Here is a 20,422-nt window from a genome sequence, read left to right as displayed (position 1 = left end):
AATCCTGATGAGGAGGTGATCGCACAAAGTCTAGCGCTGGAGCAGGTGGAGGGAGTCCCAGGCTACGACTCCACTGTTGGGGACTTGGGGACTGGTAATTTTTTTGTTTTCATATCTGCTGTGTATCATGGGAGGGGGTAGAAGTGAACATATGAGGGGGTAGAAGGCAACATGTAACAAGTTTTTTGTTTTCATATCTGCTGTGTATCATGGGAGGGGGTAGAAGTGAACATATGAGGGGGTAGAAGGGAACATGTAACAAGTTTTTGTTTCTCATATCTGCTGTGTATCATGGGAGGGGGTAGAAGTGAACATATGAGGGGGTAGAAGGCAACATGTAACAAGTTTTTTGTTTTCATATCTGCTGTGTATCATGGGAGGGGGTAGAATGAACATATGAGGGGGTAGAAGGCAACATGTAACAAGTTTTTTGTTTTCATATCTGCTGTGTATCATGGGAGGGGGTAGAATGAACATATGAGAAGTGTGTTGCTCCAGCAACATGTTTTTTTTTGTGTCATCCACAGGTGGTGATGATGAAGCTGGGCCGTCGTCGGCTGCGGGGCGACCCACGCCATCCCCACATGAGCATGGGGTCCAGTCAGGCCCCATGGACATACTGGCCATGTTTGTTGAGGAGGAGATTTTACCAAGGCCAAGTATGGAGGAGGAAGTGGTGGAGGAGTCATTTATCCTCAACCTGGAGGACTCTGGCTACCTCCAGGAGGATCCCACCATCCCTGACCAACCCACCACCCCCCCGGCCATCACGTTATCCCCCTCCAGGGCAAGCCCCTCCAGTGTCCCCCCCTCCAGTGTGGCCCCCTCCCCTTCTTCTCCCTCTGTTCATGCCCCAGCCTCTCCTCCTCCCAGGAAGGCTCTTTCAAAAACGAGGGGTGTACCCACCAGCCTCCATCAAGGTCTGCCAGAGGAGCAGGCCCGGCAGACCCGCCATCTAGGGGCCATGGTGGTAGATCTGAGGCGGGTGGCGGACAGCCTGGCATCCTCCTCCTCCTCCTCTGTTGAGCAGGCCCTCACCCTGCATGCTGACTGGGGGGACCGACAGAATGAGACCCTGGAGGATGTTAGTGGCAACTGCTCAGCCATTGTGACCTGTCTGGTTGAACAGCAGGATGCCACTGCATTATTAACTTCGGAGGTGAGCAGGTTGGCAGGTGCGGTGGAGGCCAACACTACTGCTGTGCGGGAGGAGGGGAGACTTACCCGATGGCAGTTGAGGATCCCCACCCCATGCTCCACCACGGCGTCTGAGGAGCCAGAGCTGGGGCACCCTTGGGCCAAGGATGTCCAAAAGAAAAAAATAATTTATGACCATTTTTTTTTTTTTTTGGTGGCTCAGATTATGAGCTTGTTTTTTGGTTATGCTCAGATTTTCATTTTGATTGATGCTCAGATTATGAGCTTTTTTTTATTTTGTAGCTGCCCCTGGCATGTTGGCACACAGATGTGAGATCCAGAAAGTGTGGGTGCTCTGCTTGTTCAGCTCGTCCGTCTTGGTGCTGCTGTAGTTGCTCTCCAGCTGACCTGTGGCCATCTGTTGCTAACTTGCCCCTGCTTTTATAAAGTGCAAATTTGCCCCGGCCAAACAGCTTGCGCGCTTTGGGAGCAAAATGCGCCTCACACGCGCAAGTTTATGAATCAGTGGCAGTTCCTCATTTGCATATTTGCTGAGGGAAAACCATGAGATCGCAAGTTGCTCCCTGAGCAAAATTGCCCCTTAATTGCGCCGGGGCAGAGAAACTGCCTCTGTGCAAAAATGGCACATTTCAGGCTTAGCTTGCTTTCTGGGTCACCCGCAAATTTGCCTGGGAGCAAATCCGTACTTGCGCGGCGCAAATCACACTTGCTCCTGCGCAAGTCGTACCTGAATCTGGGCCATTATATTTACTTTATGCTACAAAACATATCCAATAAAAAAAATGTAAAAATCAAATTTCTTCATACATTTTTAGTCCAATATGTATCCTGCTATATTTTGCTAAAAATTTTTCCCAGCAAGCGTATATTGTTTACGCAAACGTTATGGTATATTTTTTTTATGGATTTTTTTTATACTAGTAATGGTGGTGATCAGCAACTTATAGTGGGACTGAAATATTGCCGCACACAAGCAGACACTAACTGACACTTTTCAGGAACAGTGACACTAATACAGTGATTAGTGATAAAAATCTGCATGGTCACTGCACTATTGACACTGACTGTAGGGGTTAAACATCTAGGGCAATCAAAGGGTTAACTGCGTGCCTAACCAGTGTTTTTGTGTACTGTGTTTGGTGCTTTTACTAGGGGAAGGGGTTGATTTTATTCCCTGCTTTGCAGGAACACAAAACCCATCCCTTCCCCCATGTCAGAACAGAGATCTGCCTTGTTTACATAGCTACATGCACCACAGTGATGACGTCACTACTTTTACAAAGGCATTTGCTGTACACTAAGCAGACATATTCTTTATGTCTATTGAGAAATAAACACTATATTACCAAATGTATTGGGATGCACTTTCACCCCATTCCTGCGTGGTCATGCAACACTGTACCATAATGAAATGTTTATAATTTTTTTTCCCACAAATAGAGCTTTCTTTTGGTGGTATTTGATCACCTCTGCGTTTTTTATTTATTGCGCTATAAACAAAAGAAGAGACGTTTGAAAAAAAACAACTATGGGCTAGATTCGGATAGCCCGCCGTAAGTTTGTGCGGGCGTAGCGTATCTCAGATACGATACGCCGCCGTAACTTAGTGAGGCTGGGGCTGGATTCACAAAGAACCTGCGCCCTAAGTTACGGCGGCGTAGCGTAAATCTGCCGGCGTAAGCGCGCCAAATTCAAATTCTGAAGAGGTGGGCGTGTTTTATGTAAATAAAACATGACCCCATGTAAATGACGTCTCTAACAAACGGCGCATGCGCCGTCCGTGAACGTATCCCAGTGCGCATGCTCCTAATCACGTCGCAAATAGTCAATGTTTTCGACGTGAACGTAATTCACGCAAAGCCCTATTCGCGAACGACTTACGCAAACAACGTAAACAAAATTTGACGCTGTCCCGACGTCCATACTTAACATTGGATACTCCTCATATAGCAGGAGTAACCTTACACCGGAAAAAGCCTTACGTAAACTACGTAAAAAAATTCGCCGGGCGCACGTACGTTTCTGAATCGGCGTATCTAGCTCATTTGCATATTCTATGCCGAAATCAACGGAAGCGCCACCTAGCGGCCAGTGTAAATATGCACCCTAAGATACAACGGCGTAGGAGACTTACACTGCTCGTATCTTAGCCTAATTTATGCGTATCTGGTTTCCAAAATACGCTTACATTTACGACGGCGTAGATTCATAGTTACGATGGCGTATCTACTGATACGCCGGCGTAACTCTCTCTGAATCTAGCCCTATATTTTTAACTTTTTGCTATAATAAATATCCATTTTTTTTTTTGACTATTTTTTTCCTCTGGTTAGGCACATGTATTCTTCTACACATTTTTAGTAAAAAAAAAATTGCAATAAGCATATATTGATTGGTTTGCGCAAACGTTATAGTGGCTACAAAATAGGGGATAGATTTATAGCATTTTTATTATTTATTTATTTTTTACTAGTAATGGTGGCGATTAGTGATTTTTATCGTGACTGCAATATTGCGACGGACACATCGGACACCTTTGACAAATTTTTGGGACCACATTTATACAGCGATCAGTGCTATAAAAATGCATTGATTGCTGTATAAATAGGACTGTCAGGGAAGGGGTTAACACTAGGGGGCGATCAAGAGGTTAATGTGTTCCCTAGGGAGTGATTCCTACTGTGGGGGGAGGGGACTGACTGGGGGAGGGGACAGATCTGTGTCCCTATGTACAAGGGACACACCATCAGTCTCCTCTCCCTGACAGGACGTGGATCTGTGTGTTTACACACACAGATCCACAGTCCTGCTTAGTTACTGGGCAATCGCGGGTGGCCGGCGGACATCGTGCATGCGCATCGGGTTCCCAGCGGCACGGCGGGCGCGCACCCCCTAGTGGCTCAGGGAGGTACGACATCATATGAGTAAACACTGAAGTTAGTGTGAAACGTGTCAGTGTCTTAGGTTCCATTGCTGTGATTTGTAGTGCCTGCTTCCAGTTTTCTACATTAAAGTTACGTTGGATTGGAGTGCGGCTGTCCTGATAATCTTTTGTTCTTATCTGTCATGTGCATTGCTAGCACCCTCAGTTCCTGAGAAGAAGATTTGCACCCAACAAGACCTGCCTGGAGCGGCAATTTCTGTCTCGTCATATGGCATCCTCCCAGAACGAGAGGCTCATCATCTCGCCGTCATAGGACGGCGGGCTAGTGGTTAATGGCACCCCAGTGTTAATCCGTAGGGATCAATATTGAGACGGCCCACCCTTTGTAGCTATAACAGCTATGACCATTCTTCCAGAAGCGCATTTGTGAGGTCAGGCGCTGATGTTGGCTAGCAGTCTGCGCTCGAATTCATCCCAAAGGCAGGCGTCTCAATACTTTTGGTAATATAGTGTATTTCAATGAAAGTTTTGATGCCTGGGCTTCAGCTTTAAATGTTTCCCCTGCAGTCTCGAAATCTATTTTTCACAATGCGTAGCCTTTCTGTCCCGCACTGTGGACTCCTGTCCTCACTGTACACGGAGGAGCTTCCATTCAGCACCTTGACACCAGATGGGAGATCTGGCAGACGTTTCCTTTCTCTTGTGTAATCCAAGCCAGTGCCTCATTTCACAGATATGCTCAAATTGTGCTGGCCCTCGCTCAGTCCTCTGATCTTTCCCTCCGCCGCTGCATGGCGAGAGGCAGCCAGAACACTGGCACAAAGCGTCTTCTCTCTGCTCCGAAATGGAAGCCAGGGGCTGGAACAAAGGGCAGAGGAGGCTTTCTGGATAATATAAAGCTTATTGCAGGAAGATGGTGTGTGTGATCCCTCCAGGGTGGTAAGACACAAGGAAGGACTTGAATACATTCATATTTCTAGTACAGTAATAGAGAGATAATGTACATCATAACAATCAGCATATCTATAAATAACCAGTGCTTGGATTGCTGGCAAAAATCACCCAGCTTATTAGTAACATCAGTCGATGATGGAAGAAGGCGCGACAAGACATCACAGGCCAGAATGAAAACAGAAGTCAGTGCAGTGAAAAAAAACAAAAATACTACAGGGCCATTAAAATACAAATGTGAAAAGAAAGGGAGCGTTGAAATTATTATTTTTGATTAATCACCTAAATATAAATATAGATAATCATCAATAAATAAACAGCAAAAATTTGTTATAAATGGTGAAATAACACAAAGTGAATAAAGTCACAGCAAAGAAATTATATTGATAAAGTCCATATGAATGCAAACTCCCAAAGGGGAGATGTCTTAGTCCAACAATGTGCAGGAAAGAAATCCAACCAGTGAAATGAAACAAGTGCCTCAAGCACTTGTTGTTTCATTTCACTGGTTGGATTTTTTTCACTTAATCAATAAAGGTTCACACCTCCACCGTACATAGAAGAAAATCACCACAAACAAGTGCTCATGGATGGCACCTTACCGCAAAACGTTGACCACTTTAATTAAAAAGAGGCTTCCTAAAGACGTGGCAATCACGAAACGTACGTCGAGGCACACTGGTGACGCATAATCTCCGTACTTCCGGTCGGCTTCCTGACGACGTGGCAATCACGAAACGTACGTCGAGGCGCACTGGTGACGCACAATCTCCGTACTTCCAGTCACGCTGGTCCTCTCTTCTTGAGAGGTGGAACGCACGCTGGCTGCACGCTTCCTAGAGCGTGGGACCGCCTCTCTCCACACAATACCCAACGCTGACCAGCCTCAGTGCCGGGTTAAGGCACTTCTCAAGTAAGGGGCCACTTGGCGCTGCTTGTCTTACATATTTATTTTAATAAACGATATTATTCTATGGCGATTTCTTTCTCTTTTCTGATTTACTCCATGTGATGGTGACTATGGGAATCGAAACATCAAGAGCCTTTTCTGGAATCTGTGGTTATTCCAAAAGCATATTTGACCTCTTTTTAATTAAAGTGTTCAACATTTTGCGGTAAAATTTAAAATGTCATAATTCTATCCCCTATTTTGTAGGCGCTATAACTTTTGCGCAAACCAATCACTATACGCATACTGTGATTTTTTTTTTAACAAAAATATGTAGAAAAATACATATCCGGCCTAAACCGAGAATTTTTTTTTTTTTTAATTGAGATATTTATTATAGCAAAAAGTAAAAAATATAGATTTTTTTCAAAATTGTTGCTCTTTTTTTGTTTATAACGCAAACAATAAAAACCACAGATAAGATCGAATACCACCAAAAGAAAGCTCTATTTGTGGGAAAAAAAAGGACGTCAATTTTGTTTGGGAGCCACATAGCACGACCGCGCAATTGTCATTCAAATTGTGACAGTGCTGCAAGCTGAAAAATGGCCTGGGCAGGAAGGGGGTGAGAATGCCCGGTATTGAATTAAGGGAGAGGTGTACTAAAAAAACAATACACTGCTAGCATCCCTCTGGAAATATCAGTATGGAGCTTACACCGAGATTTCTGTCCCTTGTCCTAGCAGCCGAATGGTGTGAACTGGCAGGGAGGAAAGGAGTGGTCAGTCTGTGGGGGGGGAGGCATGTGACGAGGTAGGTGAGCCTCTTACCTTGGCCTGCATGGTAGCTTTAAAATTGATTTGGGAAGAACTAAAATGTACAGTGGAGCTGTGTTATAAATAGGAAAGACAACATTTCAAGCTTTCCCATTTCTTTTACAGGACAAACTGGCGGAAGAAATCCCATTCACGCTCTGTTTTAGGACACCTTTTCTCCCATCTTGTACATCTGTAACACTTACGCTATGCTGCATTGACCTTTACAGTGCACTTCTAGGAATAAGATTTACTGCGTGTTTATACATAGCGCTGGTCTCGCAGGTCCATGGGCTGCCGGGCCTGCTCTTCACATCCACATTTCAGTCACAGAGATTTTCCTTGGCTAAAACTGTTAGAAATATTTCAGTGCTTCCCATGGAAATTAAAATTTTTCTGCACTAGATTAAAATGTTTCCCTTTGCAGCCAGGGTAGGGTTTATAGCATGAAAACACGGACAAAACCAGTGTGTGAGATATGAAGAGGGAGCTCCATCTAAATACACAGCTGTGATATGTACAGAAGATCCGTTTTATGTGCCAAAAGATCTGCAACTTAAAGGAGTTGTAAAGGAATTTTTTGCTGAAATGACTGTTTACAGGGTATAGAGACATAGGCCCGGATTCACAGACATCAGCGCATATTTAGGTGGGCGTAGCGTATCTAATATACGCTACTCTGACATAGCGCAGAGAGGCAAGCACCGAATTCACAACGCACTTGCCTCCCAAACTGCGCTGGGTTCCCTCTGCGTAAGCCGGCGTAGGTGGAAGTGGGCGTGAGCCATGCCAATGAGGCGTGACCCCATGCAAATGATGGGCCAAGCGTCATAGAAGTACTTAAAACGAACGGCGCATGCGCTGTTCCGTGGCCGCATCCCAGTGCACATGCTCAGAATCACGTCGAAACAACTGCCTAAGATACGTCGAATCACTGCCTACGACGTGAACGTAACCTACGCCTAGTCATATTCACGTACAACGTTAACGACAAAAGATACGACGGCTTGTGTTCCCTGGTCCATACCTTTGCATGAGTTGCGCCTCCTATATGGGGAATAACTTTACGACGGACGTACGACTTATGCAAACCGCATACGTTTGTGAATCGGCGTATCTCCCTCATTTGCATATGTGCATAGAAAATCTATGGGAGCGGCAAATGCGCCCGGTGTAACTTTGCGCCCACGATATGACGGCATGGGCAAGTTACGTTGGTCGTAGGAAGCCTATTTTCAGGCGTATCGCAGATTGTGGGCACGGCGCACAGATACGACGGCGCATAGTTACACTTACGCGGTGTATCTCGAGATACGTCGGCGTAAGTGCTTTGTGAATCCGGGACATAATAGTTAACTGATTCCTTTTAAAATTGATTAAAAATAGATAAAAATCAATCATATAATGTACCTGTAGTTTAGTTTTTGCATCTACTTTCGTTTTTGCATTTAGTTTCGTTTTTGCATGTTATCCTGCCTGTGTGCATGTACCGAGCCATAGAGCAGTGATGGTTTGGAAAATGAAACTAGAATCTCCCAGTACCTGTGGTCCTCAGGAAACAGACAACCAGGAAGTGTCCAGAACAGAGAAGAATTACAGCAACATCAGAGCAAAAACGAACAGTGACCCTTTAATGCATACAGTGATGTAAGCGTACTTCCCCCTGCTGCGCTACAGTATGTGGTTGCATAGCTCAAGAAGCATGACAACGCTATGCACAGCTCATTGCCCCAAATCCTGCCTGCCAATCGATGAACCATCTGATATTCATAATGATGACCTTCTCTCCAGTAAGCCCATCCAAATACCTCCTCAGCCAAATGTAAACCTTTCTTAAGAGAAAGATGGGTGAAGCCAATGCAAGCCTTTTTATGAAAATGTTAGTTATCTGGCCGCCTTTCTGAATCACTGGCCCAGAATAAATATGCAGATCAGGAAAGTCAGATTAAAGTGCATGCAAACTCCAACAATAAACTTCTGTAACTGTCCTTTCACATGGTGTCTTCTCCTTCTAGCAGGGGGGCCATTCACAGAATCTGAGCTGAATGTTTGGCAGCGGGTCTTAGCGGACCCGTAAAGGTTCTATGGGTGGCCAGATGTAAATGTCCATTTATAATTGGCCTATGTCCGATCCTTCACATTTCGGTCCCGAAAAATGCAAAAGGACGCAACTCTTTGCAAACCCGATTCAAAATTGAATCTGCTGGTTGGAGGGGGCAAGAGAGATGGAGAGGAAGAAATAAAAAGAGAAGACAGTGCAAGAGAGGAAGGGGAGAAGGTAAGAGAGAGGGGAAGGGGAGAGGTTAATAGAGGGGGAAAGAAAGGGTGAGTAAGGGAAAAGGGTAAGAAAGAGAGAGAGAGAGAGAAGTAGAGGATGGGGAGAAGGTAAGAGAGAAAGGGAGAGAGAGAGAGAGAGGGGGGGGGGGGGGAAGGTAAGGGAAGGGGGAGGAAAAAGAGAGGGCAAGGGGGGCAGGTAGGAAAGAGGTGGGGGAGAGGGTAAAAGATAAAGGGGAGTGGGTAAAGTGGGTGAGGGATATAAGAGAGGGAAAAAAGAAGGGGAAAGAGGCAGGAAGAGAAAGGAAGGCAGAGGGTGGAAAAAAAGGGTAATACAAGGGAGAAAGAGAAATGGGGAGGAAGAAAGGAGGATGAAGACATTTGATTGGAGAATGTAGTGTCTGAGACTATGCTGTCCCCAAGTCTGAGGATAAGGGTAGATGTCTCCGATTTCTGGTTCTCTACTGGAAATGGACCAATACCAGGGACAGTAGGAATTGACTATTTTTAGCGGGGCTTTACCGTCAATTTCACGATGCTATTCGGCCTCTAGCGGGACAGTTTTAACCCCCGCTAGCGGACGAAAAAGGGTTAAAACAGCGGCGCTTTGCCGGCGGTATGGCTACGGTGCCCATTCATTTCAATGGTCAGGAGTGGTGGAGGAGCGGTACACACCCCGTTCCTTTACCGCTCCAAAGATGCTGCTAGCAGGACCTTTTTTAATGTCCTGCCAGCGCACCACTCCAGTGTGAAAGCCCCTGCAAAGCGCCTCAGTGTGAAAGGGGTCTTACAGTCATCCAATTCCCCTATGACCATTTATATTGGAAACTTCTTGCACATGAAGAGAGCGCGAGCGCGCGAGAGAGGGACAAAAAGAGGGCAAGAAAAAAAGGAGGGGGTAGAATGGAAGAATAGAGAGAAATGGGAGAGGGTAAGGGAGAGAGGGGGGACAAAGGGAAGAGGGTAAGAGATGGAAAAGAAGGGGGAGAGAGAAGCAGAAAGAGAAGGGAAGGCAGAGGGCAGAAGAGGAAGGAAGGTAAGAAATAGAGAGAAAGATAGGGAAGGGGGATAGAAAAAGCACCAGTTTAAAGTGGTTGTATACCCATTTTTTGTATCTACAGGCAAGCCTTATAATAGGCTTACCAGTAGGTAAAAGTAAAAAAAAAAAAAAGACGGCTTAGGAGATATTCACTTTGCATGCAGCTGCTGACGTCAGTGGCGCATGCGCTGCCATACCTTGCCGGGAAGACTCCCACGCACGTGCGCGGGATTGACATCATCGCAGCTCTGGCCTCTAACAGTTTTAGAGCCGCAAACCCAGAAGACACACGCCGAGGGCAAAATATCAGCTCCCTCGGCGTGGACCGGGATTAGATACTGACACCTCGTTCTAAGGTAAGTATTTCATAATGAGCTAGCATGCGGTGCATACTAGATCATTATGCCTTTGCCTCACAGGTATTTTTTCTTCTGTGGGTATACAACCGCTTTAACAACTAATAAATAGTAAACATAAGATAAACTTAAACTGTAAATTTTCCTTTAACCGCTTAACGACCGCCGCATGTACATATACGTTGGCAAAATGGCACGGGCAGCAGAACGACGTGCCCGCACGTCGCTGCCTTTCCACGGGTCGGGGGTCCGATCGGGACCCCCCCCGGTACATGTGGCAGTCGGTAAGCCTCAAGGAGCGATCCGGGACGAGGGCGCGGCTATTCGTTTCTAGCCGTCCACCTCGCGATCGCTCCCCGGAGCTGAAGAACGGGGAGAGCCGTATGTAAACACGGCTTCCCCGTGGCTGCTGCATCGATCGAGTGATCCCTTTTATAGGGAGACACAATCGATGATGTCAGACCTACAGCAACACCCCCCTACAGTTGTAAACACACACTAGGTGAAGCATAACTCCTTCAGGCGCCCCCTGTGGTTAACTCCCAAACTACAACTGTCATTTTCACAATAAACAATGCAATTTAAATGCATTTTTTGCTGTGAAAATGACAATGGTCCCAAAAATGTGTCAAAATTGTCCAAAGTGTCCGCCATAATGTCACAGTCACGAAAAAAATCGCTGATCGCCGCCATAGTAGTAAAAAAAAAAAAATAATAAAAATGCAATAAAACTATCCCCTATTTTGTAAACGCTATAAATTTTGCGCAAACCAACCGATAAACGCTTATTGCGATTTTTGTTACCAAAAATATGTAGAAGAATACGTATCGGCCTAAACTGAGGGGAAAAAAATGTTATATATGTTTTTGGGGGATATTTATTATAGCAAAAAGTAAAAAATATTGCATTTCATTTCAAAATTGTCGCTGTATTTTTGTTTATAGCACAAAAAAATAAAAACCGCAGAGGTGATCAAATACCACCAAAAGAAAGCTCTATTTGTGGGAAAAAAAGGACGTCAATTTTGTTTGGGAGCCACGTCGCACGAGTGCGCAATTGTCTGTTAAAGCGACGCAGTGCCGAAACGCAAAACCTGGCCTGGGCATTTAGCTGTCTAAAGGTCCGGGGCTTAAGTGGTTAAACCAATTGTACACCAGAAAGGGACAGGTTCTCTTTAAGAATGATTTCCATTATCTTCTTGTGCTGTGAGAAGAGGAGATAAGTCAACCTCTGACATAAGCAGGGGAAATCACCCCTCTGGTTACAGCCTATTAAATGATGATTTAAAGAGATTTCAATGTAGCCGACTGGTTCTCCACTATTTGTCACCCAAGTGCTCTGGAAACATCTTGTTTTTATGGCGTTTTAAGATTACAGCCTGTTCCCTTTGCTCAGCATGTGTTTTGTAGAGGAAAACAGTGAAACATTCCCCAGCCCTGTTAGGTATGATTTCAAGGTAAACATTTTTCAAGCATTGTATAACTTATGGATTTGATCCTTTACAGAAATACACAGGGAAGCCACATGAATCGACTGAGGCCTGAACGCCAAGTACAAACAAAATCATGGAAACTATGAATTAACTTAAGCTGACAGCAGAACTATAGGACTAGATCGCATTTTGATGCAAAATATGTTCATATCCATCATGTTAAAGGCAAACAGGCAAATACAAGGCTTAAACACATACACTGGAGAGGTTTTAGCTGCCAAAGGATTTGTATTTCTGTCCCTTTCAATACTGTAATTTACACAGCCCTGCCAGACAGTACAGTCTGGTGACCTGAGTTTTCTTTACTGCAGTTTGGCAATACAGGAAGATCTCTGCCCTGCTCCCAGCCTGTGATTGGACAGTGAAAAAGTAACAGACTGATGAGGTCATCACCCCGTCTTGTTCCATTAGCATGTTCCTCCTGACCACATGTCTACTGCAGGTCTATTTTATTTATTTTTTTAAATGCATTTCCCTGTAATTTATTTTCCCAACACAACATTTTAAGGGATTGTAAAGGAAAACATTTTTTTTCATAATAAGCATCCTTTACCTGCAGACATTCCTCTTTTCACTTCCCCATTGTTCGTTTTTGCTCAGAAGTTGCTCTATTTCTTCTCTGTTCTGTTCACTTCCTGCTTGTCTGATTTTACTGACCACCGTGACGGGAGGCTTTACTGCGGTGGTCAGTAACGTGCTCACCCCCTCCTGGGAACTACATCTGTGTGGCAGGACGTTCTCAATGTGTTAGAGACTTCATGACTATGGTATAAATACATTAACCCCTTATCTGCTAAGCCCCCCACATTTTTACTCAACCTTTACCTTAATAAATAACTGACACCACTACTGTAATCTTTGGAGTAAAAACTGGCCGTAGCAGCCTTAATTTATTTTTAAATAACCTTTTAAATATTAAATAACATTAAATAACATTTTCACACATAAACCTTTATTAGACCTGAGATACAACATTTTAACCCTGCTGGTGCTGGACTTTGCAGGCACATTAACACACTTGTAACCATTCTAAAACATTTATGAGCACTGCTGTACCTAACTCTGGTCTTAGGCCTCAAGCCGAAACTGACTCAAAGACGACCAACTGACCGCAGTACCCCCATTAACCACTTGTCAGCTACACCTTGGTAGACTGGACTAACAGCCCCTTCAGAACCCATACCACCTCTGGGTAATGGCATCCACTTCAGGGTAATTTCTTCTCCTGCAAAGTCCAAAACACCCGCCGCCGCCACGACATCCTAAGTTCGTACCTGTGTGGAAAAACAAAAACCAGAAAAGCACCCAAAACCGCAAACACCGTATCACATACCATGACATCCCACTACACCAATGACCCCCTTTAAAATGCCCAACAAAGGGAGGGTGGGTGGGAAACTTCTCCCCACGTGTTACCCGGGAAGCGTGGGAGGGGAAATATATAACCTCCCTCCCTCCACTCTCCTTCCTCACTGACCCCTCCCTCCGACCATGGCAGGGCTTTTTCTTTAACCCCGTCATGGCCGGCCCTGCGCTGATGTCCTGTTGTTTTGCTCCGGGCCTCTCTAGAAGGTGTGAATTACTGGGCGTGCCGCAATTCATACTGGGAAATGTAGTTCTTACATGAACGAGCGATGCAAACCAGGAAGTGAATGAGAGAACAGAAACTAGAATGCTGGAGGTGATATAGATGAAGGAATTTAATCGGTATTTACTCGTTTTTTAACAGCATCATTACACTGTTCTGTCTGTCTACCTTGCAGACATGGGGCCAAATTCTCAAAAAACCTGCCTAACTTAACTTTCAGCAGTTAAGTTACACAGGCGTTAAATTTCTACCTAAGTGCCCGATCCACAAAGCACTTACCTAGAAATTACACGCCGTGTAACCTAAGTGCCTCCGTCGCAAGGCGGTCGTCTGCTCGAGGGGGCGATTCCTATTCAAATGAGGCGCGCTCCCGCGCCGGACGTTCGGCGCATGCGTGTGACATCATTTTTCCCAACGAGCATCGCGCGAACGTACTTTACGCCGGGCTTTGTGGATCGCGACGGGACAATAAAGTCGCGTCGGGTAAAAAAAATAAAAATACGCGCCGAAATCGAAATTTAAAAAAAAACGCGGCGATCGAAAAAAAGGTTTGTTTTTACAAGGTCTAAACAGTTTAGGCCTTGTAAAAGCATCCCTAATTTTACGTATGCAAAACGTAACTTACGCAGAAAACACAAAGCTAAAAAGCTTTGTGGATCTGCCTAAGTCCTCATTTGCATACGCAAAGCGGCATTTCGACTCGAAATGCCCCCAGCGGCGGATGCGGTACTGCATCCTAAGATCCGACAGTGTAAGTGTCTTACAGATGTCGGATCTTCTGACTATCTTTGGAAAAATCCTTCTGAGGATCGTTTCCAAAGATAGCCACAGGGATACGCAGGCTGAACAGCAGTTCCGCCTGCGTATCTCCTTTGAAGATTTGGCCCATTCATTTTAGGCAAAAATGTTTTTTCCTTTAGTGATCCTTTAAAGTAGGACTCTGTGTCCTATTGGGGAGATTTCCCTTTCACTTCCTGTCTATAGCCAAAATTGGAAGTGAAAGCAAATTTCTTCAAATGAAAGGCATTTTTGGAATCACCAAAACTACTGGTCTGGGGACTAGCCAAAATTTGGAATTTTATTTTACTTTCACTGATAACAGTAAACAGGACAAATAGAAAGGATGAATCTCCCCAATGAGGGGCACAGACAGCAGTAAAAACCTGAGAGGCTTTATTCTTTACTAGGCTTTAGTCTCTTTTTGGCACTGCAATGCAGGCAAGAAGGAAAATTGGTTTGCTTAATATTAAGCACTTGAGCTCTTCGGCAGTGTCTTGCACCCCAGGCATTGAGGGGGATAAAACAAGGGCCCGGATTCAGAGAGCAATTGCGCCTGCGTAACCATAGTTACGCAGCGCAATTGCTGACTTGCTCCGGCGTTACGAATGCTCCTGATTCAGGAACATCGTAACGCCGACTGCAGCCTAAAATCTGCGTGGCATAAGGCTCTTATGCCACGCATATTTTAGGCTGCATTCTTGCGATGCCCGCTAGGGGGCGCTCCCATTGTGCTCAGTTTATAGTATGCAAATTGCATACTAACACTGATTCAATGTTGCGCGAGCCCTGCGTACGCAAGTTACGTAGTTTCCGAACGGCGTCTTTAGCGTAAGGCTGCCCCTTCTAATAGTAGGGGCAGCCAATGCTAAAGGATACCCGTCGTTCCCGCGTCGCGATGTTTGAATGTTACGTCGTTTGCGTAAGCGATTCGTGAATGGCGCTGGATGCCATTCACGTTCACTCTGAAGCAAATGACGTCCTTGCGACGTCATTTGCCGCAATGCACGTCGGGAAAGTTTCCCGACGGAGCATGCGCTCTACGCTTGGCGCGGGAGCACGCTTAATTTAAATGATTCCAGCCCCCTACGGGATCATTTAAATTGCGTGCTCTAGCACCGGGCAATTTTGCCGGCGCGCCCTCGCAATTTATGGAGCTACTGCTCCGTGAATCGAGGGCAGCGGAGCAAATTTGCGGGGGCGCAGGGCAAAATCATTGCCCTGCGCCTCCGCAAAAAAAGCGCAATTCTCTTTGAATCAGGGCCAAGGTTTTTTTTAGCAGCAGGCGAAGGCTAATTTAGTAAATGTGAGCTGGATGGATGTAGAATTGCACAACCCCTTTTACAGGATAGTGCGGAGCAGAATGTGAACCCAGGTGTGCTCGGCTCTGAGCGCTTCTTGGTTCAGAGCTTGCAAAATATTGGCTATAAATTTGGGTAAACAGTCGATAAAGCACAGTCTGCCCTTGTTTTCAGAACCTGGGGATTAATGTGAGAAGAAAATATTTTGATTTAGGTCACGTCACTTCCATTGCATTGTGTTTACATTCTCTGACGTAGAACCCTTTTTATGGAGAGGTCTGTAACAGTATATGAAGGTCTGGAGCTATTCTTTTCCCCTCCTGTGCTTAATGCTGAACCCGGCTGTTACTGACAGTGGGCAGTTCCTATGATAAAAGCAGCAGAAACTGCTGTGGACCCAAGTATTTGACCTGTTGCCATCTGTGCAACATGCCCTCCGTTGAAAAATGCTTCTGATGGGTCAGCGCATGCGCAGTACGCAATGGCACTCCAGCTGCATGCGCAGATCGTCGGAGGCAGCATCCGATCTGCTAAGCGCAGAGGGAGAATATAATTGTCAGGTTCTGTTGCGGGGCGGGTTGTGGGTGTATTGAAGAGCGGGTTTTGTGTGTGTTGTAACCCGCCCTTAGACACAGCCAAGACCCACTGTTTAACACACTCAAGCCGCCGTGCAACAGACAGGAAATACGCCGTTCACACGCCGCAACAGTGAGGCAGAATCAGACAATTTCATTCTCTCTCAGCGCTTAGCAGATCATTGGATACTGCCTCTGACGATCTGCGCTTGCGCCGTGTTGATGTCACGCCAGCTGATCAACATATCAGCTGGAGAGACGTTGCGTACTGTGCATGTGCAGACCCATCGGAGGCATTTTTCGATGGAGGGCATTTCTCGATAGAACACCGGCTATAGCTGGCAAAGTTGATCAGGCAGGGAAAAACAAACAAAAATCTACTGATAGACTTTTGCACACCAGAGTGCGCATACGTGGATCAAATTCAGCTGGTCCCTGCTGAACTGGCAGAATCTCGATCCATGTATGGCCAGCTTTAGTAGCCATTTTATACTGGCATGGTCCCCTGTTGTCACCAACATTAACCACTTGCCGCCCGCCAATGACAGATTGACGGCGGCAAAGTGGTTGTAGAATCCTGACTGGACGTCATATGACGTCCTGAGGATTCTGAGCCGCTGCGCGCCCCCGGGGCCGCGCATCGTGGCGATCGTTGTTGCAGGGTGTCAGTCTGACACCCCGCAACACCGATCTAGGTAAAGTGTCTCTCACGGAGACACTTTACCACGTGATCAGCCGTGTCCAATCACGGCTGATCACGATGTAAACAGCAAAAGCCGGTAATCGGCTTTTCCTCACTCGCGTCTGTCAGACGCGAGTAGAGGAGAGGAGAGCCGATCGGCTGCTCCTCTGACAGGGGGGGTTTGTGCTGATCGATTATCAGCACAGCCCCCCCCCTGAGGATGCCCACTGGACCACCAGTGATTCCACTAGATCACCAGGGATTTAAATCAAAGGTATGCCACCCTAGAACACCAGGGATGACACATAATGGATGCCAATCAGTGCCACAATGGATGCCAATCAGTGCCCACAATGGGCATCACTGATTGGCAGGCATTGTTTGGCACTGATTGGCATCCATTAGTACAACACATTAGTTAGTGCCCATCTATGCCCATCCATGCCGCCTATCAGTGCCCATACGTGTTGCCTATCCCTGCCCATACGTGTTGCCTATCCCTGCCCATCCGTGCCACCTATCCCTGCCCACCCGTGCCGCCTATCCCTGCCCATCCGTGCCGCCCATCAGTGCCCATCCGTGCCGCATATTGGTGCCCATCATCAATGCCACCACATCAGTGCCACCTTATCAGTGACAGTCAGTGCAGTACCATCAGTGCCCATTAGTGAAGGAGAAAACTTACTTATTTACAATGTTTTATAACGGAAACAAAAATTTTTTTTTTTTTTCTAAATTTTCGGTCATTTTTTTTATTTTTTTGCAGAAAATAAAAATCCCAGAGGTGATCAAATACCACCAAAAGAAAGCTCTATTTGTGGGTACAAAATGATAAAAATTTTGTTTGGGTACAGTGTAGCATGACCGCGCAATTGTAATTTAAAGTGCAACAGCACTGAAAGCTAAAAATTGGTCTGGGCGGGAAGGTGTATAAGTGCCCGGTATGGAAGTGGTTAAACCCACACTAAGAAATGCCATGGTGCCGCAAGAATGCATGCAGGCAGGAAGTGGCTGCAAGAGATCAACAAGGACAAAACAATGATGAAAACAAGTATTTTATTACAAAAAAAACATTGCAATTGTTATGCCATTTAGTTAGGTTTAAATCTACTTTAAAAGACTGATGCCACTGTGATTTTTATTAAATGAGTTTATTTTTTTAAATAAAAGGGAAGTTATTTCCTAATGGTACACGCTGGAATCATTTGTAACAATTAGACCGTCAATGGCTAGGTTTCATTTCATCTTTAGATTTTACGCTTTTTCCAGTCTGGCTCGTTGTCTGGTTCGTCTTCTTCAGAGTCCACCTCGGCAAACACGGCATTGGGCTGCGTCCTGCAAGACACAGAAAGGATTGCAGAAAATGAGGTGCAAGGATGAGAATAATGACTTTATATAGAAGAAGGCTACAGCTTGGCTGCATTGCTCTTCCAATGGGATTAGAAAACAATAGACAGGAACAGAATAATTCTTGCAGATGGAAAGCTAAATAGGAATGAGAGGAGACAACAGTTCATCATGTAGTGTGCCAAACATGCAACATTTTAAATGGTTTAATCTCATTGTACTACATGCAACACAAATCAGACACCTTCTTTCTCAGTTTTGACTACACTGAGCCACTAAAAGCAGACTGCTGATAGGTCAATTGATAGGTTAATTCAGGACAAAGTGCAACTATCATTTTCACGATGGACTTCATTTATGAAACCCCAAAGCCTTCAAGTAGATTCCACATTGTATTCTACAACTGTCCTTTTCCAGGGCACTTGTCAAGCACATTCATTGGTGTTGGCAAAAACACCCACAGCCCTGAGTCTCTTGCCGCAGGGGTCCCTGCCTAACCAGCGGCCTCTCTGTAGCCGGGCCGTGGGTGCAGTAGGCAGGCTGTATGAGAGAGCCGGGCAGGCGGATGACAGAAGCGAGTTGGCGGACAAGCAGAGATGACATCATCTTTCTCTGCCAGCCCCACATCAACGCTCTTCCGCCCTCACAGCCGGGCCTCTTCAATGTCGGTGCGAGGTGCAGCGGGGAGCAGCGAGATTACACCATCTCTCGCTGCCCACTCCACATCATCACTGTCATGCCCTCACTCAGAAGTAAATGGACCAGTGCTGCCAGCCTGCCACCAACGCAGCGACAATCCACATTTGGTGTCGCTGGCATGGCAAGTGACAATAGGCAAATAGTGGCAGGCGATCATCCATATCTGGTGGCAGGTGACATGGCAAGTGACAATCCACATCTGGTGGAAGGTGGCGTGGTAAGTGACAAGCCACATTTCTAGGCAGGCGACGGTGGCAAGTCACATGCTGCATCTGGTGGCAGGAGATGTGGCAAGTGACACACTCGGGGCTCCCACTGATTCTGTATTATGGCGAGTTGAACAACTTCACCAAATCAACCAAGGTGTAGTGATGATTGCGCCAACACCAGTAATTGCCTGCGAAAAATTGCTTACCACCCTCGTGCCCCCCCGGCCTGCAAAAAGGTTGGTGACTGCTGCCATGGGCTCTAGGCCCAGATCGTTTCCAGACCTAGCCACGCCCCTGCCGGCCACTTTCACCCAGGTCAATTTCCAGCGCTGTCACAATTTTAATGACAATTGCAACACTGTACCCAAACTACATTTTTATATATTTTTTGAGACAGATAAGGATTTCTTTTGGTGGTATTTAATCTTAGTTTCTGTTATACATTTTTGTAACTCACTGATGGGCACTGAAAGGAATCACTGACTGGCATCATTGGTGGGCACTGACAAGTATCACTAATCGTCATGTCAGTGTGAGGAGAGGAAGGCCGATAACCGACACTTCCCATTTACACTGTGATCAGCTGTGATTGGACTTCATAGGCTCTTTACTGTGATCCGTGATGCAGTGTGACCGAGTGACACGCCACACATCTCCGTGCTGCGGTGAAGTTCCGCTTTAATGTCACTGGTCAGCACAGGTACTGTCAATGTTAAGCTAACCATAGACAGATACATTTTTGTCCGGTTCAGTGGGGACTGGCCAAATTTCGATCAGTGTGTAGCCGACCTTGTTCAATAGAAGTTGATTGTTATATCGGCTTCTGTTGAATGGACAAGTTGGGAAACTTTCCGCTGGCACAATACAGGGTCCCGGCGGGAGGGGAATTCCTCTGTCCACCTTGTTGTCATGGATGGAGGAATCCGTTTGTTTTTTCCGTTCAGCCCCCAGGCTGAAAAAAAACTGCTCATCTATGGCCAGCTTTAGTCTGTGGCTTTACAGCCATGAACATGTGGAAGAGTTAAAAACAGTAGACCTCTCTTATAAATGTATAAATATATACTGTATGTGTGTGAAGTGGCAGGCAAGGTCTTCTGGCACACATTGGCGAGGATGCCAAAGTGAGCAACACACTTCCCGCTGGAGCCCCAGAGCCCAGTGTTGGCTCCACTAATTCACCTCCTACTGCAGGGGAGAATACACCACAAGGGATTACATTGGGGGATATCTACAGGGGGGTTACAATGTGGGGATTACACTGCAGGGTATTTACACTGGGGGTGGAGGGGATTTACACTTAGGGGAGTACACAGGAGAGAGTATACTGTGAGGATTACAGGGGGGGGGGTACATTCTAACCCCCCCCCCAGTGTATCTCTTCATGC

At 45.9% G+C, this 20,422-nt stretch overlaps 1 protein-coding gene across 2 annotated transcripts in view; it reads right to left on the bottom strand.

Annotated features, from left to right (window-relative positions):
- Positions 1–17,917: 17,917 nt before the first annotated feature.
- WDR70 (WD repeat domain 70) overlaps positions 17,918–20,422 on the bottom strand; it is a 422,360-nt gene continuing 419,855 nt past the window's right edge. For both annotated transcript variants that reach the window (XM_040338525.1, XM_040338517.1), the window contains exon 18: positions 17,918–18,117. In XM_040338525.1, the coding sequence (XP_040194459.1) occupies positions 18,030–18,117 (88 nt within the window). In that variant the 3' untranslated portion in view covers positions 17,918–18,029. The remainder of the gene's footprint in view (positions 18,118–20,422) is intronic.

The sequence above is a fragment of the Rana temporaria genome, chromosome 1, assembly GCF_905171775.1.
Source record: "Rana temporaria chromosome 1, aRanTem1.1, whole genome shotgun sequence".
NCBI classification, from domain to species: Eukaryota; Metazoa; Chordata; class Amphibia; order Anura; family Ranidae; genus Rana; species Rana temporaria.
The sequence above is the reverse complement of the archived record's forward strand: the minus strand, read 5'-3'. Positions and strand labels throughout refer to the sequence as shown.